Source organism: Capricornis sumatraensis, chromosome 11, assembly GCF_032405125.1.
Source record: "Capricornis sumatraensis isolate serow.1 chromosome 11, serow.2, whole genome shotgun sequence".
NCBI lineage: Eukaryota > Metazoa > Chordata > Mammalia > Artiodactyla > Bovidae > Capricornis > Capricornis sumatraensis.
Genome location: NC_091079.1, coordinates 100,686,646 through 100,710,146, shown reverse-complemented (window position 1 = coordinate 100,710,146; position 23,501 = coordinate 100,686,646). Strand labels below are relative to the sequence as shown.

The 23,501-nt window shown below is 47.7% G+C and overlaps 1 protein-coding gene across 1 annotated transcript in view; it reads left to right on the top strand.

Moving 5' to 3' along the window:
* Window positions 1-23,501, top strand: part of SNTB1 (syntrophin beta 1) — a 244,368-nt gene that overhangs the window by 88,802 nt on the left and 132,065 nt on the right. The window contains exon 2 of the mRNA XM_068983377.1: window positions 15,886-16,102. Coding sequence (XP_068839478.1) covers window positions 15,886-16,102 — 217 coding nt within the window. The remainder of the gene's footprint in view (window positions 1-15,885; window positions 16,103-23,501) is intronic.

Sequence of the window (23,501 nt, the reverse complement as noted above, 5' to 3'; positions counted from 1 at the left end):
GAAATGCTTTAAACTTTCTGGTTCAAGATGTCTGATAATATGTGCAGTTTCTGTTTCTCTGGCATGTTTGCATGGAGGGAAGCCTGGATACCTTGGACAATAGACCAAAATAATGGTCAGTCTATAATTCACTGCCAGGATTTCCCACTTTGCAGCCCTTTAACTAGCATGGGGAAGCGGTAGGACCTTGCCTCAGAGGGGCTTGAGGCAATTTTGCCTCCCTGGTGGCTTAGACAATAAGGAATCTGCCTGTAATGCAGGAGACCCGGAGTTCATTCCCTGGGTCAGGAAGATCCCCTGGAGGAGGAAGTGGCAACCCGCCCCAGTGATCTTGCCTGGAGAATCCCGAGGACCGAGGAGCCTGGCGGGCTGCAGTCCGTGGGGTCACAAAGAGTCGGACACGGCTGACTGACTAAGCACAAGCCACAAGGGCTTTTGCTTTGGATTCTTCTCTCAGTACAGGAGACACGCCTTCCAGGGCCACCAGCTGTCTCTTTAGGGTGCTCTGCACATGTGCTCAACATGATCTAACTGAATATTTATCGTAAATATGTGTGTTAGCCTCACTTAAGGGTTGCAGATACTGAGGTTTAGGGAAGTCAGGAAATGTCCCGCGCAGCCATGTGTGGAGGAGTCAGGAACATGAGCCAGACTGGCCTGCCTCGAGGTCCGTGGTCTTTTAGCTGAGCTGTTATTGGGTCTTGAATAACCCAATCATCTTCCTGTTGCTGAGTTTGAGCTTTCCCTTCATAAAGCTCACAGTCTCCTTTCTCTTCTTTCCTGCTCCCAGATTAGATCACGGAACGTAGATTGTGTAGAACAGGAAATGGTTTAAGTCATCTGTTCAGTTTGCCAGTTACTTCCCTTAAGTTTTGGCCATTACCTTTTGCCCTTTGCTTGGCCCTGAGCTGTCTGCAAAGATGTGGTGACTTGGAGCAGAAGAAGGGATCACCGAGGCTGTCATCCCTGAAATGACTCTAGGGTGTTAGATGCCTGCCAGCTCCCTCCGCCCCAGCGTCCTAGTCCTCTGTGTCTGTTTCTGGGAGTTTGCCTTGGTTGGAAAGAATAACGGGAGATACCATTTATGGGGCACCTTTTTAGTACCGGACTTTGTGTATATAGCATCTGGTTTAATACAACAGGCCCGTGTGATTAGTGTTACTTCATTTTTAAGAGAGGAAATCTCAAGCTTAGAGAGTCTTAGAAATTTGCTCAAGCTCTCAGAGAGAATGAGAGAAGATTCTACATCAGATCTGGTTCCAAAAGGCAGCTTAGCACAGCATGGTGGGGAAGAAGGGCTTTGCAATTGGATCCAGGCTTGAGGGGATCAGAGTCATGAAACACCATGATGATGAGGCTGTAAGGTCTTACAGTAACTTTTTTGACGTCTGTGTCCTGATCAGTAAACTGTGAAAAGCAGGAGTACCTATTTTACGGGGTTGTTGTGAGAATTAAAAGACATAAGCTATGTAAAATTCTGGACCTTTAGTTAGCATTCAGTAAGTGTTTAGCTCCTTCTTGAGGTAAAGCTCTCACCACTTCCCAAAGCTTCAGACTCAGAATTCTACTGCCGTTTAGCCTGTTTATGGATGGTCTGTCTACATCTCAAGCCTTATAGCTTCAAAACTTAAATAGTTTACCCTCATGTCTCAAATATGGAGTTCTTAACATATATTCTGTTCTTTCTAATGGCAACGTTGTCCACCTAATTAACCAAGATATTTGATAGCTCTGATTTTATAGATAAGGAAGCTTACAAACATTAGAGGTTACGTGATTTTTAATGACCACACAGAAAATTAGGGCCCCAACCAGAATGGAAACCCAGGCACCATGAGCTCTAAGCACTTTACATCTTATCTTTTCTTTCCTTCCTCTCTCTCTTCGCTTTCTCACTCACTCCCTGTTTTAACCCTCTCCGTCCTATACTGCAATTGCTTCTTGTCTTCTAACATTGCCTGGGGCCTCTAGTTATAATCCTGAATAGTGTATTCATAGTGGGTGTCAGTTTTTTGGTCCTGATTTTCAGGGAGATGCTTTCAGCGTTTCCTCATTTTTGATGTTTGATGTCGAGCGTTTTCCCCCGTTTGTTCTGTTTTGTGTGTGTGTGTGCTTTGTTTTAGTAGATACTTCTGTCAAGTTAAGGAGGTTACCTTCCTTCCAAATTTGGGTTAAAAAAGGCTTTCTTATTTCATTATAACTGCTTGCTAGTGTATACATTTTCCCTGAAGTCATCTTATGTTTTTCTCCTTTTTTTCTGCTAATACACTGAATACCATTTACACATTTTCTGATATATAACTGATCTCGCATTATTCAAATGACCCAAACTTGGCCATGCTGTACTGTCTTCTAATGTACTATTTGGCTTAATTTGCCAATATTTTGTTTATAATTTTTGCTATTACTTTATGAATGAAATGGCTTGGCAGTTTTCCTTTTTGAAATTTTTCTTCTGATTTTGTTTTTTTAATCTTCATAAAATGAACTGGGGAGTCTCTTTCTCTGTCTGTTTTCTGAAATAATTTGTATGTTCTATTCTTTGTACAGTTGACAGAATTCACTAATAAGCTCTGTTTTCTTTGTGGGAAGAATATGGACCAGAGCTTCCATTTCCTTAGGAGCTATAGGAACAGCCATGTTTCCTATTTGTACTTGGGTGAATTTTTGTAAGGTTCCCCCCACCAGAAATTTGTGCATTTCATCTAAGACTTCAAATTCATTATCATAAACCTGTCCACAATTCTGGTCTCAAATCTTCTTAGTCTCTGCCGTGACTCGTCTTCCCTCCCGGGTGCGGTGCTGCCTTTCTGTCGCCTCTCTCTATTCAATCAAACATGTCAGGAGGCTCTTTATTTTTTTAGTCTTTCCTAAGCCAGGCATCCTGGAGTGTGAAGTCAAGTGGGCCTTAGAAAGCATCACTACGAACAAAGCTAGTGGAGGGGATGGATTCCAGTTGAGCTGTTTCAAATCCTGAAAGATGATGCTGTGAAAGTGCTGCACTCAATATGCCAGCAAATTTGAAAACTCAGCAGTGGCCACGGGACTGGAAAAGGTCAGTTTTCATTCCAATCCCAAAGAAAGGCAAGGCCAAAGAAGGCTCAAACTACCGCACAATTGCACTCATCTCACACGCTAGTAAGGTATTGCTCAAAATTCTCCAAGCCAGACATGAACCGTGAACTTCCAGATGTTCAAGCTGGTTTTAGAAAAGGTAGAGGAACCAGAGATCAAATTGCCAACATCCACTGGATCATCGAAAAAGCAAGAGAGTTTCAGAAAAACATCTATTTTTGCTTTATTGACTATGCCAAAGCCTTTGACTGTGTGGATCACAATAAACTGTGGAAAATTCTGAGAGAGATGGGAATACCAGACCACCTGACCTGCCTCTTGAGAAACCTGTATGCAGGCCAGGAAGCAACAGTTAGAACTGGACATGGAACAACAGACTAGTTCCAAATAGGAAAAGGAGTACGTCAAGGCTGTATATTGTCACCCTGCTTATTTAACTTCTATGCAGAGTACATCATGAGAAATGCTGGGCTGGAAGAAACACAAGCTGGAATCAAGATTGCTGGGAGAAATATCAATCACCTCAGATATGCAGATGACACCACCCTTATGGCAGAAAGTGAAGAGGAACTAAAAAGCCTCTTGATGAAAGTGAACAAGGAGAGTGAGAAAAAGTTGGCTTAAAGCTCAACATTCAGAAAATGAAGATCATGGCATCTGGTCCCATCACTTCATGGGAAATAGATGGGAAACAATGGAAACAGTGTCAGACTTTATTTTTTTGAGCTCCAAAATCACTGCAGATGGTGACTGCAGCCATGAAATTAAAAGACGCTTACTCCTTGGAAGGAAAGTTATGACCAACCTAGATAGCATATTCAAAAGCAGAGACATTACTTTGCCGACTAAGTTCCATCTAGTCAAGGCTATGGTTTTTCCTGTGGTCATGTATGGATGTGAGAGTTGGACTGGGAAGAAGGCTGAGTGCCGAAGAATTGATGCTTTTGAACTGTGGTGTTGGAGAAGACTCTTGAGAGTCCCTTGGACTGCAAGGAGATCCAACCAGTCCATTCTGAAGGAGATCAACCCTGGGATTTCTTTGGAAGGAATGATGCTAAAGCTGAAACTCCAGTACTTTGGCCACCTCATGTGAAGAGTTGACTTATTGGAAAAGACTCTGATGCTGGGAGGGATTGGGGGTAGGAGGAGAAGGGGACGACAGAGGATGAGATGGCTGGATGGCATCACTGACTCGATGGACATGAGTTTGAGTGAACTCTAGGAGTTGGTGATGGACAGGGAGGCCTGGCGTGCTGCGATTCCTGGGGTCGCAAAGAGTCGGACATGACTGAGCGACTGAACTGAACTGAACTGATACCACCTTTAGATTTTTCCCTTATCATGTAGAATCTTTTGATAATTTGAATTCTGATATAATCATGCAGAATATGCTTATTAATTTGGCTCCTTGCAATACCCATACAGTTTTCCAGCACCAGTTGCAACTCATTAGTTATTAAGTCACAATCATCCAGGCAATGCCTCCATGTCACTTGGACTATTTATGTTACTGAAGCTGAGGGTATTAGATTTATTAGATTAGATATTAGATTTAGAACATGAGAGAACAGATTCCAGGTCTGCTTCTTACTTGAGGTGATATATTTAAGCCCTCTGAACTGCAATTTGCCCACCTTTTGTTGCTAAAGTTTCCCATAAGCCCGTTTATTATGCAAAGTTGTATCTATTTGTGGATGCTCACCATCACTCCTTCCTGAAAAGTGAAAGTCACTCAGTTGTGTCCGGCTCTTTGTGACCCCACAGACTATACAGTCCATGGAATTCTCCAGGCCAGAATACTGGAGTGGGTAGCCTTTCCCTTCTGCAGGGGATCTTCCCAACCCAGGGATCAAACCCAGGTCTCCCACATTGCAGGCAGATTCTTTACCAGCTGAACCACAAATGAAGCCCAAGAATACTGGAGTGGGTAGCCTACCCCTTCTCCAGGGGATCTTCCCAACCTAGGAATTGGACCAGGGTCTCCTGCACTGCAGGTGGATTCTTTACCAACTGAGCTGTGAGGGACGCCCATTTTAAACATATCAAGCAACAAAGCAAGCCCTTCTATCTTGACTGCTCAGAATCAAGGGGAGCTTCTAGAGGCTTCTAGGAGAGCTTGTGAGGAGAGACTCCTGGATCTGGCAATCAGATCCAAGAAGCTTGCTTACGCCTCTCCTCTGACACGCTGATCAGTTCCTGTAGTTCTTGGCAATTCCTCTCCCAAAAGACCTGTAAGCAGAGGCAAGCTATGTTTGGCTTGCAGGAGAAAATCCAGTGCAGCAGATGTGGCCAACAGGCATTCATTCTGTTGAACAAAATGTGTTTGTGTACATGCCTGTGTACATGGGAGGCTCGCCAGGTGGCTCAGTGGTTGAGAAGTCCCCTGCCGATGCAGGAGACACAGGAGCCCCGGGTTCAATCCCTGGGTTGGGAGGGTCCCCTGGAGGAGGAAACGGCAACCCACTCCGGTATTCTTGCCTGGAGAATCCCGTGGATAGAGGAGCCTGGTGGGCTACAGTCCATGAGGGCCCTAAGAGTCAGACACAGCTGAGCAGACAAACATGCACGTGTGTGCTTGGGAGCAGGTGGGGTTTGGTGGGAAAGTCAAGCTCTTACCCCCTGGGCCGTGGACATCCAGGCTAATAGACGCACAGTCAGCTTCTTACCGGACTTAGAGCTCATGCGGCATTCGGCGGGGCTGACGAAATGTGCAGCGAGATGAGGCACAGAGTGCTGTGAACGGCGGGCACACTTTGAAAACGGCAGGATTTTGTGACACTGTCCAGCCTGATGGACACTGATGCCCCACACCCGTCTCCTTTGCTCCAGATGCTTCTGTAGTTTAGGCCTGCAGCACATCCAGGCGAGGGTGAAAAAGAAATTCAGACCTGGCCTGAGTCTGCCCTTGGTCATGATATTTTGTTTACTTAACATGTTTCCTTTGGAAAAGCTTGATGACTCTGGGCTTCTGCCGCTGAAAAGTAACTGCAAGGTTACCAAGCCCCAAGTCTAACTCGCAGGATGTTGTTACCAAGCTACACCTGGAATAATAGGAGCTTGTTTTCCAGAGATACCTGTCAGGAGGAAGTGAGCGCAGCCCTTCCTGCCTCTTGACGCAAAGTCCTGTCCACACATGGTCTTCTGTCTGGAAAAGACTAAAAACAACATTAGGGCTTGAGCATTCACACGTCCTTGCTGCCCATTACTCACTTCCTGTCTTCAGATGTTAGGGTATAGCTGTTAAAACAGTTACCGTATTTTCCCAAGGAAAAAAAACTATGATTATTGGTGATGGTGAGGAGCCGACTAGCGCGCTGTTGGAGGACCAAGTCTGTAGACATCATTAGTCCACATTCTCTCACGTACTTCTTAATAGCTAATGAATGCACTTTAGTCCAGTTGTGAGCCTGTATTGAATCATATGTTGTAGCGATCCCCAGATTTAATTGATGTGCAGTAAATGAATGAATGAAATGATACTTTATGTACTAAGTACTGATGATTTTGATGGTTCCTAGGAGAAGGCAATGGCACCCCACTCCAGTCCTCTTGCCTGGAAAATCCCATGGACGGAGGACCCTAGTGGGCTGCAGTCCATGGGGTTGCAAAGAGTCGGACACGACTGAGCGACTTCTCTCACTTTTCACTTCCCTGCACTGGAGTAGGAAATGCCAACCCACTCCCATGTTCTTGCCTAGAGAATCCCAGGGATGCGGAGCCTGGTGGGCTGCCGTCTCTGGGGTCGCACAGGGTCGGACACGACTGAAGCGACTCAGCAGCAGCAGCAGAGTTACAAAGTAGATAGGTGTTCTTGCAATACGTGTTCTCATTTAAATCTCATAATAATAATGGCAACAACATAGCAGTGACAGTTACATGTGAGTGACAAGTATGTGCCAGACACTGTCCCAACGGCTTTGCATACATTTAAAAGAATTATTTAATCCTCGTGACAATTCTATGAGATAGGTCTTGTTATAATCAGGTGAGGAGGTGAGGTTCAGAGAGATTACATACCTGTTCAAAGAAGCCCAGCTTGTAAAGTAGGAAGAAAAGGGAAGTTAGATTTAAGATTTGTACTGAGATACTCTGACTCCAGGGCTTCCCTAGTAGCTTAGTTGGTAAAGAATCTGCCTGCATTGCAGGAGACCCAGGTTCGATCCCTAGGTCTGGAAGATTCCCTTGAGGAGGGCATGGCAACCCATTCCAGCATTCTTGCCTGGAGAATCCCACGGACAAAGGACCTGGCGGGCTCCAGCCCATGGGATCGCAAACAGCCGGAGACGACTGTGACTAACTTTGCTTTCCTCTGACTCTGAAGCCCTTATTAAACTGGTGCATTTCATTGCCTCTCTGAAGAAGGCACGTGTCCCTCATTTTACAAAGGGGGCTCCTAAGAGTTAGAGAGCCCCTGTCACCCAGTGTGGCCACTATGCAGCTAACAAGCATCCAGCCATCAGGAGGTGGGCAGCGTGGTCTTACGTGGTGTGCAACCGTGACCCGCCCTCACTGTAGCGGAGTCATTCGACTCTGCATCTTCACGAACTGCATTCCAGAAGGAACTCAGAACCTGACGGTTGGAAGGGATGTTAGAAGCAGCTGTTCCTCTGCAGAGTAAAAGAATCTTTGCTGCCACATGGGAGATAGCTCATCCAGTTTCTGCTCGAATGTCACTCACAATAGGGAACTCACGACTTCACAGCGTTTTCTCACGTTGAACCCAAATATAATCTCATAATTTGTGCTGACTGATTGCGACTCCACCCTGCAGAGATACACGTAGTGAGTTTGGTACAACTCTCGGTTATTTAGGCGCCATAAATATTCACTTTTTGGGGTTAACTTCTTTTTAAATTTTTTTATTTATTTACTTGGCAGCTCTGGGTCTTTGCGGCGTATGGAATCTCATTCTCTGACCAGGGCTGGAACCCAGGCCCCCTGCTTTGGGAGCACAGAGTCTTAGCCCCTGGACACCAGGGAAGTCCCTTGGTTGATTTCTAGTGATGGTGACTGACCATTATGGTGTTTCCTATGCCAAATTCCGTAGCGGTCTTTACTTATATTAACTCATTGAATCCTCAGGACAATCCTATGAGATAGGTGAAAAATAACACATGAGGAAACTGTCCTTTGCTCAAGAGCCAGCGGATAGAAAAGACAGGAATTGGGCTCCTCAGACTCCAGACTTTTTGTCTTCACTACTGTGTTCTAATGTCTCTCATTTAACCCAAGTTTTCTTTATGTCTTGAACCTTTAGCACCCCGATTCCCCTGTATGCGTGCGTGTGTGCTTAGTTGCTCAGCCATGTCTGACTCTTTGCAACCTCGTGGACTGTAGCCCGCCAGGCTCCTCTGTCTATGGGATTTTTCCAGGCATGAATACTGGAGTGGGTTGCCATTTCTTCTCCAGGGCATCTTCCCAACCCAAGGATCAAACTCTCATCTCCTATGTCTCCTGCACTGGCAGGCGGATTCTTTACCCGCCAAGCCGGCGGGGAAGCCCCTCAGCTGCCATAGGATTTTGTAAAACGTCAGAAGGCGCATCCGCCTAAGGCAAAGGATTCGGCGCACACATTCACGGGGCTGTCTGTCAGTGATGACACAGAGAGCAGGATAAGGACTGTTCTCTTAAAAACCAAACAAGAATGCCAGAAGAGGCAGTTTCCCAAGGAATCACAGGGTATTTGAAGGACAGGAACCGTACTTCCCAGTCCTCGCAGGTGAGGAGGAGGAGACCCGGGAGGTGAAATGACTGGCCCAGGGCTGGAGAGCTGGTGAGCACAGGGTCGGAACTGCAGCCTGGTCCCGACTCCCAGGACCAATTCTCTTTCCAGCTCACCACTCGGCCTCCTGAGAGGTTCGCTGTAGTTCCTGAGAAGTCTGATTTACCTCTTTCATCATTTTTTGGTCCCCTTGGAAATACTGATGAGCCCCGGCTGCATCTTCCCTAAGATGACCCAAGGAATGGCCTTAAGAGAAGCCCCACGTGTGTTGCGTTTTTGTCAGCAAACCCCACTGTCACCAACCTGTCCCCCATTTGCAAATTGCACTGGTGGTCTGAAAACTGAGGTTTCTTGCCTCCAGCTGATCCCTTTCCCCCTTAATCACATTGGAAAATGTACATTTCATGTTCCCATCCCTTAGAGTCATGAAATATTTCTTTTCCTTCCTGTAATCTGGAAATCCCTTTTTTGTTGTTTTGTTGTTATTTTTAAGAGGAAAACTTGCTCATAACAGAGGGACTTGCTGATTCTTCAGAAACCAGCCTGGTAGGGGAGTTGCTTGGATCTGCCTGAAGCATTTCCTCATTAGTAGCCCCTGTCTGTGTTTCCTTTCAAATGTCAGCTGGCCTCCTCAACAAAGATTTAATTGTGGCAACTCAGGGCCTTTGCAAACATGGGCTTTACTGTTTTTTTTTTAAATCTTCACATCTGTCCACCTTGCAGATGAAAAACTGGAAACATACTGAAAGCGACTTGGTGCATTATTGGTTTGGGGACCACTTCTTACTTCTCTTCTCCCCCTCTTCTGCGAGAGAAGACTGAAATTTTAATTACTCAACCACGTTTTTTACTTCATGATGCCCAGGAAGGCATGGTTTATTAATTAGTCCCGAGTAGGAGGCGCCGAGCCCGGCCTGGCTGTTTCTTGATCAGTTTCAACAGCTCTTTGCCTGAAATTACTGTCTGTGAGCACAGGGAGGTATAATTATGAAGACACTAGCTGCTCAGTTCTGCCGGGTTAAACCCTCCATTACAAATACATATTACAGTGCCTTCAAAGGCACTTACTGGAGTGCCACAGTTTAACAGGTCAGGCTTACAAAATCTCTTGTGTTACCGGCAGCAGCCTCTTAATTGGATGTTTTCTCCCAGTACAGAAAAATGTTGGCTTAAATACACAGACATACACACACACGCACACACACTCACACTCACACTCACCCAATTAATTTTATTTAAGTGTGAGAAACAGTGTCACTTCGTGGTTAAAAGGAAGGGCTCTGGAGCCAGGCTGCCTGGGTTTGACTCGTGTGTCTGCCACTCCCTGCCTTCTAACCTGGGCGTATGATTTGCTCTCTCGCTCTCTTGCAGACTCTTTGGTTAAATGGGAATGCTTGCAATGTCTGTATCCCAGGATTGCTGTGAGGTTCAAGTGAGTACACAGCAAACACTTAGAGGGTTCAAGGAACCTAGTCGCCCTGTCCTTCACTGATTGCTCCAGTACGTTTACTCGTGTTCATGTCATATGTGAAGTTGCTCAGTCGTGTCCGACTCTTCGCGACCGCGTGGACTGCAGCCCACCAGGCCCTTCCGTCCATGGGATTCTCCAGGCACGAGTGCTGGAGCGGGGTGCCACTGCCTCTCCAGATGTCCACATAAAGAGACGTATCGCTCCCCAGGGGCCGCTACTGGCACAGAACCGCCTGCCGGCGCCGGAAACCCGAGAGACGCAGGTTCGATCCCCGGCTCGGGAGGATCCCCTGGAGGAGGCAGGGCACCCCGCTCCAGTGTTCTTGCCCGGAGAATCCCATGGACAGAGGAGCCTGGGCCGCAGTCCACGGGGCCGCAGGGAGCCGGACACGACCGAAGCGACTTGGCACGTGTCTTGTAAAGTCTAGTTGCATTAAGCAGGCGTGGTCAGGGCTGTCTCCCTGTGGCAAAAGCTAAGTATTGTCCCCTTGTTTTATTCCACAGTAGTAGCCTCCCTTCTCACTAACTTTCAGCTGGGTTGGCATAGAGCTGTCCAGAGTTAAGCGTAAATTTCTATCTAGAAGTGACCATGTGACTAAATGCTGGTTGATGGGTTGTAAGCAGATACTGTGTCGGCTTCTTAAAACTGACCCTGAAGGAAGAAGGGTAGTGTGTCTTTTACTTTTTCCTTCTTCCTACTGATGGGAATTTGGTCATGATGGCTGGAACCCAAGCAGCGCTGTTGGGCCATTAGATGGCAGGTTGACGATGTACACCAGGAAGCCTAAGGACCTGTAACCCTCAGGGGGCTGAGAGTTGCCCTGGCAACGCTTTTGTTTCACCCTAGACTTTCAGTAAAAGAAAAACAAATCTCTGAATTATTTAATACACTTATTACTGTCAAATCTAGTCTTAGTACATGTACGCCGATGTTCACTGCAGCTCTGTTTACAATAGCCAGGACAAGGAAGCAACCTAGACGTCCATTGACAGACAAATGGATGAGAAAACTGTGGTACATATATACAATGGAATATTACTCAGCTATAAAAAAGGACTGCATCTGAGTCAGTCCTGATGAGGTGGATGAACCTAGAGCCTATTATACTGAGTGAAGTAAGTCAGAAAGAGAAAAACAAATACTGTATACTAATGCATATATGTGGAATCTACAAAGATAGTACTGATGAGCCAATTTGCAGCAATGGAGATGCAGACATTGAGAACAGACTCTCGGACACGGCTTGGGGGAGGAAGCAGAGGGCGGGACGTGTGGAGAAAGGAACGTGGAAACTTACGTCACCATAGGTAAAATAGACCGCCATCGGGAATTTGCTGTATGACTTGGGAACTCACACGGGCTCAGTAACAACCTCGAGGGGTGGGATGGGGAGGGGTGGGATGGAGGTTCAAGTGGGAGGGGACACGGGTAAGCCTACGGCTGACTCATGCTGATGTTTGATAGAAACCAATGCAATACTGTAAAGCAGTTATCCTTTTCATTAAACATAAATAAATTAAGAAAAAACCTAGTCTTAGGTAACCCTTTACCCTCCTTGAATTAGACCACACTGCTTGATAAATCTTTGCTTCTAGACTAAGATTTGCTATCCTTCTCCAGCCTCTACTCATGATGGACCAAACCACACATTTCTGTACTGACTCACACCTTATATGAATATTCCGTGTCCATGGTGTCTCTGGAAGGAAGCCCTGATGGTCGTGTAGCTGGTAGGTCAGCATCTAGCATCTTCCGCCTCTGCTATGCGCAGTCTCTCTTTCCTGGTGCATCCTTGCTTGCTGAGTCGCTTCAGTCGTGTCCAACTCTGCAACCCTCTGGACCATAGCCCGCCAGGCTCCTCTGCCCATGGGATTCTCCAGGCAAGAGTACTGCAGCGGGTTGCTGTGCCCTCCTCCAGGGGATCTTCCCGCCCCAGGGATCGAACCTGTGTCTCCTAGGTCTCCTGCGTTGGCAGATCGGCTCTCTACCACCAGCGCCACCCAGAAGCCCCTCTTTTCTGGAGCTCGCTCTGAGTCTGACCTTCAGTTCTGCCATTCTCTTGCCCCTAGATCACCGGGGCTGTAGCCATTGCCTCTGAATAAAGACTAACTAACCCTGTTAGACCTCGTTTTGAATACTTCATCTTGGGGGGCTAGCCAGATTTCATGAAAGAATATGATCTCTGGGAAATCAAACCCCAGCTTCACCAGCCACCAACCCCTTAAGTTAAATTTCTGAGCATTGGTGTGCGCTAATGTGTAAAATAATACATTCGTCTTGCCAAGAATAACCTATGTAAAGCTCCTAGTGGCCCCGGAATTAGAATAGCCATATGTTTCTTTCCAACAGGCTCTGAAAGTGTTAGCACTGTAGTGTCTTCCTCTTTTAAAATGTTTCCTTTTACTGTTTCTGGACACAGAGATACTTGACGGCTCAGATGGTAAAGACTCCGCCTGCGATGCGAGAGACCTGGGTTCGATCCCTGGGTCGGGAAAATCCCCTGGAGAAGGGCACGGCAACCCACTCCAGTACTCTTACCTGGAGAATTCCCATGGACAGAGGAGCCTGGTGGGCTACAGTCCATGGGGTCACAAAGAGTTGCACATGACTGAGCATGCACGCATGCATATGGACACTTGATAAATGAAAGATCCCTTATCCATTTCTTCTCCAGACCTGGTTTTTTTGTATATAAAGTGAGGCTTTAAATGGCCATTTTCAAGCTTACATGCAGGAAGCTATGGAGGCCTCTGGTTCCAGACTTGGCACTAAGTGTATAATGGCTGTTCCTCCTCTATCCCCCTTCCAGACTGAGGTCTGATTTTCCTTTCCTATGGCATTGTGATAAAAATTGTAGATCAGAGTACATTATGTAAAAGGGTTTCCCTGATGGCTCATGACTCAAGAGACTCAGGTTCAGTCCTTGGATTGTGAAGATCCCCTGGGGGAGGATATGGCACCCCACTCCAGTGTTCTTGTCTGGGGAATCCCATGGACGGAGGAGCCTGGCGGGCTACAGTCCACAGGGTCGCACAGATGGACATGACTGAAGCGACTGAGCATGCATGCATGCATGTTATATGAGGCAACTTTTATTCTTACCCCTACTTAGCTACCCTTTAAAGTCAAGTTCAAATGCCACCTACTCCAAGAAGCATCCCTGGATTGTCGCATCTGCAACACTCACCCCCTCCTCCAGCCAGAAGGATAATAACGCAATCAATGGAGAATTGTCAAACGACCTTGGGTGTGGTACTTGAGTTTCCCACTATCAATAAGTATAATTCAACAATATACAAAGCTAAGCAGAGTTCTAGCTTCTACAAAAACATACTCGGAGATAAAATAAAAAATTCAGCAACATCAGAAGAGGTCTATTTATTCCAGTTTTTAGACAGCTTAAACCTGTCCCACTGAATTTTCTGCCTTTGTCCATAGTCATGTCTGTGCTCCTTTTTAAATGGTTTTCCTTAAAATGCACTGTTCGTGAATAATCTTTCTGCAACCTGTGCTAACAGGTTTGCAGCAACCAGGGAGCTGTTTTCTCCCGATTGCATTTATATTCAGTGGAAATCTTGAAATATTTTCAAATATATATTGGTGCTAAATGACATCTCCTCTGTCTTAAATTAATAATGGCTGGTTTTAATATCTACGATCGGATCTCCCAATATAAGCCCATATTGCATGCATCTGGGCGTGTTTGGTCTGCTTCTTGAATTGTTGTGACCCTAACCTGTCACTCAGACTCCTCGGTGCATTTTTCTGATGAGCTCTTCCAGCGCCCTTTCTTCTTGTTACAGCGCATTCTGCTTCATGCCATCGCTTATGGACTTGTTCATGCCGCAGTGTTAGGTGGGGTTAGGCTCATGCCTCAGTGTTCGGTGGGGTTAGGTTTACGCCGCAGTGTTAGGTTCCGGAGAAGCAGATCCTCTGTCTGGGGGATGGAGCAGTGGGCCAGTAGTCTCTCGGGCTCGATGACTTCTGATGTCCAAGAACAGTGTTCCAGAGCAAGAGAGCAGCTCAGAGTGTTCTCAGCAACACACAGCAGCTAGGATACAGGTCCTGCAGAAAAGGGTCTGCTGGCCCATGACAGCATCCACTATAGCGGCCTGAGACTTTGCTGCTCTTCAGCGTGGAAACCGCGTTCCGTTTGTCCCTGCAGTCTCCAGCAGCCTGACTCCGTGTGTCCTAGAGGGAAGCCACTAGTTTGTGCAACTGAATTGCCCAAGATCTGGAGGAACTGCCCCTTGGGTCTGCCACCCATTTTAATCCACTGCCATTTGTAACAGCAGATGCTGTTAAGGGCCCCAAGCAGCAGAGAGACAGGCTGTGTGAACTGTAGGAAAAGGATGTGGAGCTTACGTTGCGTGTTCCAGGGTCCAGGTGCCTTGTCAGTGTGGATGCTCTCTAAGAAGCAAGTGCTTAAGTTCAGAATCAGCAAATAACACCTTAATGTGTGCTTAGTCCTTGGTCATGTCCCACTCTTTGCGACCCTTTGGATTGTAGCCCACCAGGCTCCTCTGTCCATGAAATCTTCCAGGCAAGAAAACGAGTGGGTTGCCATTTCCTTCTTCAGGGGATCTTCCTGGTCCAGAGATGGAACCCAGGTCTCCTGCATTGCAGGCAAATTCTTTATCATCTGAGCCACCAGGGAAGCCCCAACTAACACCTTAAGATCAAGCAAACATATCAGAGAGCAGAATTTCAGGCTGCTCCACTCAGCTCTTAAACGATTGTTTCTTTAGATTTTAAAACACAATGTATAACACAATGGCTAAACATGAGAAATTATATGAAAGCAATAAATGGATAATAAAGGTCTATTTCTCCATCATCTTGAGCTTCACGTCCACTCCCAGAGCTAACTACCATTACCATTCTCTTGGACTTCTATCCATAAACTGTAGTAGCTACACAGGCACGTGTGTCTATGATTGCACACGCAAGTAACCACAGTGTATGCGCTGTTCTCTATTGCTTTCTAAGAATGGACGGTAGATCTTACAGGCTTTTCTACAACAAGACATCTGCATCTATCCATTTTTAAGTGACTGTAAAGGTGTCTTACGATTTCTTTACTCTGTTCTCTTTTATTGAACCTTTAGGTTGTTCCTAGTTTTCAGCTCTTACAAGTGATATTTTTGCCATCACAGATATCTACCATTACATAGATGTTTTTCTGTATATTTCTTTACATACATGTTCTCAGCACTGTTTTTTGAAGATTGTCCTTGCTTCCCAACAGAATAACGGTAATGTGGACGGTCAGTGTGGGTACCAGATACCCTCCATCTCTACTGAATAATTGCATTGCTTTTGACTGATAGGCTTTCGCAGTCTCTGTTCGTTCGTTTCCCAGCCTCTTCCCCAGAATGCACCTTATAATCAGAAAAGATAGACGTTGTCATCATCGGAAAACCTGAGAGCCATTCTGAAGTTCAGGCCATCTTAATGGCAGACTGTAAAAACCACGCTGGCACCTAAGGAACAGACAACTATTATCCGGGGAATGTAAGAGGGTCCTGTGCTGCTGGTGCAGCGCGCTCTCCGAAAGCCGCAGCGCGCCGGGACCCTCAGCGCTGACCGAGGCTCTCTGTCCCCTCTCTGCTTGCAGTGAAGTACATGCGCGAGGCCACCCCCTACGTGACCAAGGGCTCGCCGGTGTCCGAGATCGGCTGGGAGACCCCGCCGCCCGAGTCCCCGCGGCTCGGGGCCGGCGCCCCGGACCCGCTGGCGTCGCAGCCGCCGTCCTTCCACCGAGACCGGAAGAGCATCCCGCTCAGGATGTGCTTCGCCACCCGCAGCCTGGCGCTGGCCGACCCCGAGAGCAGGTACGAGTGGGCAGGCCCCTCCGAGCTGCCTCGGGCGCAGCGCCGCGAGCAGCCTGTGTGTCAAGCGCGCCCCCCGCCCCTCTTCTTCCCTCCTCCTCTCTCCTTCTTCCTTTATCCTCATGAGGAACCTATGTGTTAAGCTCTCGTTCCGGAAAATGTTGAATCCATGGAGTCAGGATCTTTCGTCTCCTCGCGGGTCTGCCTCTGCCGGGCGCTGGGCCAGTTTCTCAAGCGCTGAGCCTCAGTTTTGGCTTCTGTAAAATGGAAATAATTGAAATCCATACTTCCCTGAGTTATGAAGACTGAATGAGGAAATCCACGTGAAGTAGTTAGCCCAGAGCAGCCGTCCATGAATGCAGGCCGTGACACTGAGTATTACTGATGTCGGGTGGCAATAAGCATGGGCTTCCCCAGTGCTCAGTGGTAAAGAATCTGCCTGCCGCGCGGGAGCTGCGGGACTGTTCCGTCCCTGGGTGAGGAAGACCCCCTGAAGGAGGGGATGGCAGCCCACGGCAGTGTTCTTGCCTGGAGAACTCCATGGACATGGAGCCTGGTGGGCTACAGCCCGTGGGGTTGCAGAGAGTCAGACGCGACGGAAGGGAGTGAGCACCCGTGCACAGAGATAAGCGCATCAGCCTCCCTGGGGCCCTCATCTGTGCGCTTGGAAGGTTCAGGGAGAGGCTCTTCAGTGCTGTTTTCTGCTCTGAACCTCTCTTTATTCTCAAGAGAGGAAACAGAGAGGTTTGGATCCAAGTCTAGGATGCTCTTTCCCAAAGTCTGTGCGTGACTTCTTTGCCACAGCCTAGATGTATAAACCAATCCATGGCAATCAGGAGTCCAGGCAAGATGAGCAAATATTTGGGGTCTCTCTTCCCCCCAGAGTCTTCATCTCCTCCGCACAGAAAATGTGCATCTGAAATGAAAAGAAAAGATGTGTAGAAAGGAAAGAGGGAAACGGAGCCGGCGAAGGGGGAATCTTGGTGACCTTTGCATCCACATTGAGATGTAAAAATAGACAGCTCTCCTGGCCCTTGTTTATAACAAGTGTGGGACAGCTGTGACCCTCCCGAGGAGGAAGTACTTGGCTAGGTTCAGGGCTGCTGGTGGGGAAAACCCAAAGGAAATAGAAACAAGGAGAAAGTGGCCTCCTTGGCTCCCAGCTCGGTGCTGTTTGGTTCTCTTCCCTGTGAACTTAGGCTGAAGAAGCTGCCGGCCCTTCTGACCCCAGCCGGCTGCCCTCTCCTCGGTCAGGGATCAGAGATGGGCCTTTGTATGAGACAGCCCGCCTCCGCAGGAGAGAGCAGAGGGGGCGGGGAGGGCGGTTCCGAGCGGGCCCCCCGTGCCCGGGCCGCACGCCTGCTGCGTTCCTGCTCCCTCCGCGGCCACAGCGCGTCCTCCGCACTGACTTTCCTCTTCCCTGACTTTTTTTTACCCACCCAGTCAGAACAAGTCCTTTCTCCCAAGAGTCTGAGGTCTGAGATTTCAGACCTGATGAATTCATAACTTGCCCACGGCCGGTCTTGTGCCGGGCAGCATGCTAATTACTTCAGCCCTGACACTGCAAAGTGCCCGCGCCTTCGGGTGTGCCTCGCCCGCAGTTTTTTTGTTTTGTTTGTTTTTTAATGGTCTGTCTAGGGTTGCAAAGATATCTGTGAATTAGTTGCCACATTGACTAGCTGGGAAATTTCACGTTAAAAAGCCAGATTTCTGCTTTTCTAGAAAAATCAGAAGATCTAATGATATCCTTAGGCCTACATTGCTGCAGGCAGGGCTCCAATCTGTAAGAGCCCAGAAAAAACCTCTCCTTCCAAAAGAGAAGGAGCTCTTCTCATCAGTCCTAATGCCTTACGCTTAAGGGATTCAGTGTAACACCTGCCTGCCTGTTCCGTTTCCGCCTAGTCCTTGAATTTGTAACCATGCTTAGACCTCTGCGTCTCAGCCATCATCCCCATTCCACAGATAAAGATAACTGAGGCTCGGGGCTCATAAAAGTCCCTGTCTTTGTAACTAGTATGTGATACAACTGGGTTTTCATCTTGTTCCCATAGAGTGGGTGACAGTGTTAGCTTACCGTTACCTGAAAAATACAGAGACTAGAAAACTTGGGCTGTTGTAGAAGTGGTTAATGCATTGGGGAGAGGGTTTGAGACAATGTCTAGGGTTCATCTGTGGACTTTTATGCTATCACATTTCTCCCAAGCGTTTAATTACCTTTTAAAGACTCTTTGGAGAGATATCAGGCTTTAGTTCAAAAAGCTTATTTTATTGAAGTACAGTTGATTTACAATGTTGTGTTAATTTCTACTATATAGCAAAGTTGTTCAGTTATATTATACATATATACATTCTCTTCAGTATTTTTTTCCGTCATGGCTTATCCAAGGGTATTGAGTATAGCCCTCATCTCCTAAGCTTCCATGCTGGCGCTCTTCAGGCTAGCCTCTGGTGAGTGTGTGCAGGGCCTCCTACGTGGTGAGGGAAAGTTTGTCCTCTGGGATGTGAGAACTGGCAGGGTGTGACTGCAAACGAGAATCCAGCTAAGCCGGAGGGTCCAGGAAGGGATTTTGGTCCAAACAGATCCAAAACTGTTGACGGTAAATTAACCGTTCACAGCAAATCCATGTATCATGTCACCATGATGCAAACTTTACATGTCTTATAATTTTTTCAATTATACCTCATTAAAACTGAAAAAAAAAAAAAGACTAGGTGACACTGGTTGAATAAGAGAAGAAAAGAAAAAAGCAACAAATACTCTGTGGAACTCCAGTCACATGCTAGGCAGAGTCTATTATACCATTCAAAAATATGGACTTTGCAAGACTTTCTTGGTGATTCAGTGGTTAAGGCTTCCAGCTTCCCAGGCATGAAATGCAGGTTCAATCCTGGTCTGGGAACTAAGATCGTGCAATGCTGTGTGGCACAGTCAAAAACATTTTTGAAAAGAAATATGGTATAGGGCTGGGCAGATTATACAAGGCAAATGCAAGCCAGCAATGAAAACAAACAAAAAAGCATCAATTTCTCTGGATATATGACAGGGTAAAGTCCAGTGAAAAAGTGCAGAACAGGACAAAGAAGGGCTGACTTATGCTTAAGGTCAGAGTTCACAAGAAACAGATCTTTCAGCAGAGTTATCAGTGCACATCAGGTGATAGAGCAGCAGCCTCTCCAGCAAAACCTGCATAGAGTGCAAGGGGAGACAGAAGCACACTAACATTAAGTAGGTCAGCATACTGCTCTCAGCCCAAGACAGGGCAGTTGGGCAGAAGATAAACAGAGGTACAAGAGACCCAACCAGCATAATTAAGGGAGGTCTGGGTACATCACAGTGTTTGTACCCTGATAATAAAGAATACCGTTTTCTTTTCAAAGCTTATAGAACATTCCCCAGATTAACCACAGATTAAGTCCCCCAAAATTCTGTAAGTTCCATAAGGCAGAAATAATGCAGACAACATCCCCTAATGATTGTGGAATTAAACTAGAAAGTCAGTAACAAAACCAAAGCCCAGAAAGCCTTTCTTCATGGATTTTTAAAAAGCTCTCTCTGAGAGAAACAGCTCTTGGGTTAACAGGGAAATAGAAACTGAAAGTGTAGCTTTTTAAAAAGTAATGAAAATAATGCATATATTAAATATGAAAGGGAAAAAAGGAGAAAGAGAGGGTGTTGACTTGTATCAGCTAACTCTGTGGTGGAATCTTAGCTCCATAACTTATGTGTGAATTTAAGTATCTCATTTGATCCAAATTCCCTTATGTCACGGGTGCTCTAATCTCTGGTTCAGATGCCTGTGCGTGCTCAGTTGTGTCCGACTCTTTGCGACCCCATGGACTGTAGCCTGCCAGGCTCCATGGGATTCTCCAGGCAAGAATCCTGGAGTGGGTTGCCATTTTCTTCTTCAGGGGACCTTCCCAACCCAGGGGTCAAACCTGCAGCTCCTGCGTTGGCAGGCGGATTCTTTACCACTGAGTCACCTGAGAGGCCAATCTCTATTTCATAGACAGTGAAATTTAGTTCAGAAACAAGAACTGAAGCCAACAGGAAATCTGGGATTCAGACCCAGGCCTGGCTGACACCAAGCTCAACCTCTTAATCAAGATACCCCGTTGCTTCCAGTTTTTAGCACGTGACCTGTAAGCACCATGACCAGGAATTAACGGTCTCCTGGCTGCTGAAGCCTCAGCTTCTCGGGGCTAATCCCCTCAGCTGGTGAGAGTTTGTATTAAAAGCTCTAATGTTCAATTTCTCAAATCAAAACAGCCTTAGAACGGCAGGTAGCATTGCTGCTCTTTACGCGAAAAAGGCCGCCCAGCAGGCACTGAACCCACGAGAGTACGTCACGGCTAGCGCTGCTTGTCGAGGATTGCAGTCGTTTTTTTCTCTTTGGATCCACCTCTTAAATGCCTCTTGTGTTTCATGGCCCCCGCTTTGCCTTCATGGCCACTGCCCTGGTCCAGGCGCAGACTGTTCCGCACCCTGGAGACCGCGATCTCCAGCCTCCGGGCTGAGGATCTGAGGATCCGTGGCAGTGTCAGATTGGAAACAAAGTGCACAGCAAATGTCACGCGCTTGACTCGTCCAGGAACCACCCTGCCACCACCCCTGGCCCATGGAGAATTGTCTCCCATGAAACCGATCCCTGGTGCCAAGAGTGGGCACCACTGGTGTGTACTATTTGGGCAGATTTTTACTGGATGCTTCCCTGGGGGCTCGGATGGTAAGGAATCTGCCCGCAGTGCAGGAGACCCGGTTTCAGTCCCTGGCTTGGGAAGGTCCCCTGGAGGAGGGAATGCTCACTCACTCCAGTATCCCTGCCTGGAGAACCCAATGGACAGAGGAGCCTTGGTGGGCTACAGTCCACGGGGTCACAGAGGAGCTGGACGCACCGGCAACTAACACTCTGACTACTTTCCGAGTTTCTAGCTTGCCCTCTGTCATGCCCGACGGCTGCCCTGCTCACAGCCAGCCAAGGCAGTGGGAGGCGCCAAGGCAGTGGGAGGCGCCAAGGCAGTGGGAGGCGCCAAGGCAGTGGGAGGCGCGCAGAATCTGTCCATTTGGTCAGGACGGCTTCCTGTCGCCTTCACTAGTACTGAAGCTCCTCGGCACCGTGACTCTGCCTCTCTCCTGCCTGTCCAGCCCTGCTGCCCCGTAGTTTATGCCCAGGAGTGCTAAACCCCCGTGCCTGCCCTGCACTCGCCTCCCTGACAGCTTCCGAGAACCCTTCGGCCTCAGCACATAAGCCTTGTGTGTAGATCCGTTCATGACAGCGTCCTTTATAATTATTTACGATTGTTTCTAACGTGATTACCCAGTTCCGAAAGCCAGAAGACCCTTGAGGTCTGGGGTGCCCAGCTTCAATATCCCAGCTTTCTAAAAATCGTTATGAGGAGAGAAGCAGCGAGTGGTAGAGGACATGGAGGGAAGTACTGAGAGTAGGGTCACCTGAATCCTCACCTACTCCTGGCACCATTGCTCATTCTGCATGTTTTCTGTAAATTTGAAATTACTTCTTAAAAAAGAGTTGAAGACCTGCACACTGCCAGAAAATCTCAGCTTTCTAGAACATTGCTTGATCCAAGAAGGCCTTCAAAAATACATGCCATGTTAATAACTGATAAGTGGCATATTTACCTGCCCATCTGGAGTATTCTTACCTTTCCAGAAAGTTCTTTTTAAACAGTCTTTCACTAAATAGTCTTGGGAATAAGAGGGAAAACACCATTCTATCCTGCCGGGCTCAGCAAGCTTAAATCAAGAGAGCTCATTACCCAAGACTATTACTGGTTAAAAGCAGGTGAGCCAATAGGGAGGGTGGGGTGTAGAACTTTGTTCATGACTCTGTGCAATACTAACAGTAACCGACCCTGCAGTAACCTTCACGGGTAAACTGCGGAGCAAGGGCCCAGCGTTCCTGTTCAAAGGTTTCCTTATGTGTGCGCCTCTGCGGGCTCTTCCTGGCCACGCGCGTGCTTTCTCCACTTGCAGTGGGCGGGGCTCTTCTCTCCCGTGGGCGGGGCCTCTCGGTGAACAGCCTTCAATAGCTGCTCATCGGCTTAGTCTTGTGTGGGATCTTCCCGGACCAGGGATCGAGCCGCATTGCAAGGCAGACTCTGACCCGCTGGACTGCCAGGGAGGCCCGCAGCACACACTCTTTTTGTGAAAAACAGTGTACATCTCTATCTACTGCGTACAAGTGAAAACTTCACAGGAAGTGTTGCTGTGGTCCCAAATGGAAGAGCTCCACTCAGCACGCCGTGGTTCAGAGGGTATGGCCTGACAAATCCTAAAGTGTGCACGGATTCGTTCCCTCAAAGTTCCCTCAATGATGTCACCACAATTCAGCACCCAGACTTCAGTCGCTCTGTCGTGTCCGACTCTTTGCAACCCCATGAACTGCAGCGTGCCAGGCCTCCCTGTCCATCACCAACTCCCGGAGTTTACCCAAACTCACGTCCATTGTGTCGGTGATGCCATCCAACCATCTCACCCTCTGTCGTCCCCTTCTCCTCCTGCCCTCAATCTCTCCCAGCATCAGGGTCTTTTCAAATGAGTCAACTCTTCGCATCAGGTGGCCAAAGTATTGGAGCTTCAGCTTCAACATCCCAGACTTCAGCCACAGAGAATCAGAAACCTCCTTAGAGACACGGTGCATCCATCTCCAATGCCAAGGGGTTGGCACATGTTAACCAAACAAGTCAGAATTCATTTGTAACAGGCAGTGCGATTGTCAAGCAGATGGAAACACTCGTATAGGAGGATCCTCAGGTCCCCATTAGGGGCAGGCCATATTGGGAGAGCAGTGTAAATAATAAGCAGAATACCAGAACTCCAAGTAACAAAAACACTGCAGATTTTCAAGGCAACCGAAGCAACCCATTCTTTCCGCACAGGCCAGCTCTGTGAGAAATTCAACTGTCACCAAGGTTATCAAGACGAGATATGCCAGTCGACCCTAAGAAATGTATTTTAGACGAGGAGCTGGAAGCCATGCCTTCCCAGGTCCAGAGGTCTTTGCCAAGTGTCTCCTGCCCAGTCGTGCCTGTCTCTCTGCGACCACATGGACTGTAGCCCGCCAGGCTTCTCGTTCATGGGATTCTCCGGGCAGGAGCATTGGAGTGGGCTGCCCTTTCCTCCTCCGGGTTCTCAAATGGGACTCCCGTCCCCTGGGTCTGTGTGTAGACGGGCCAGGGTTCCCCCAGGCAGCTCTCCATTGCTGTCTTAGATTCACATGGTCTTATTCCTGATGGGATCAGAACAGCGGACTGAGTTTTTCCCACATGCCACACCAAGGTGAAAGGTCCCACGTCCCACAGCTGAGGACAGTTTACACACCACACCAAGGTGAAAGGTCCCACGTGCCACAGCTGAGGACAGTTTACACGCCACACCAAGGTG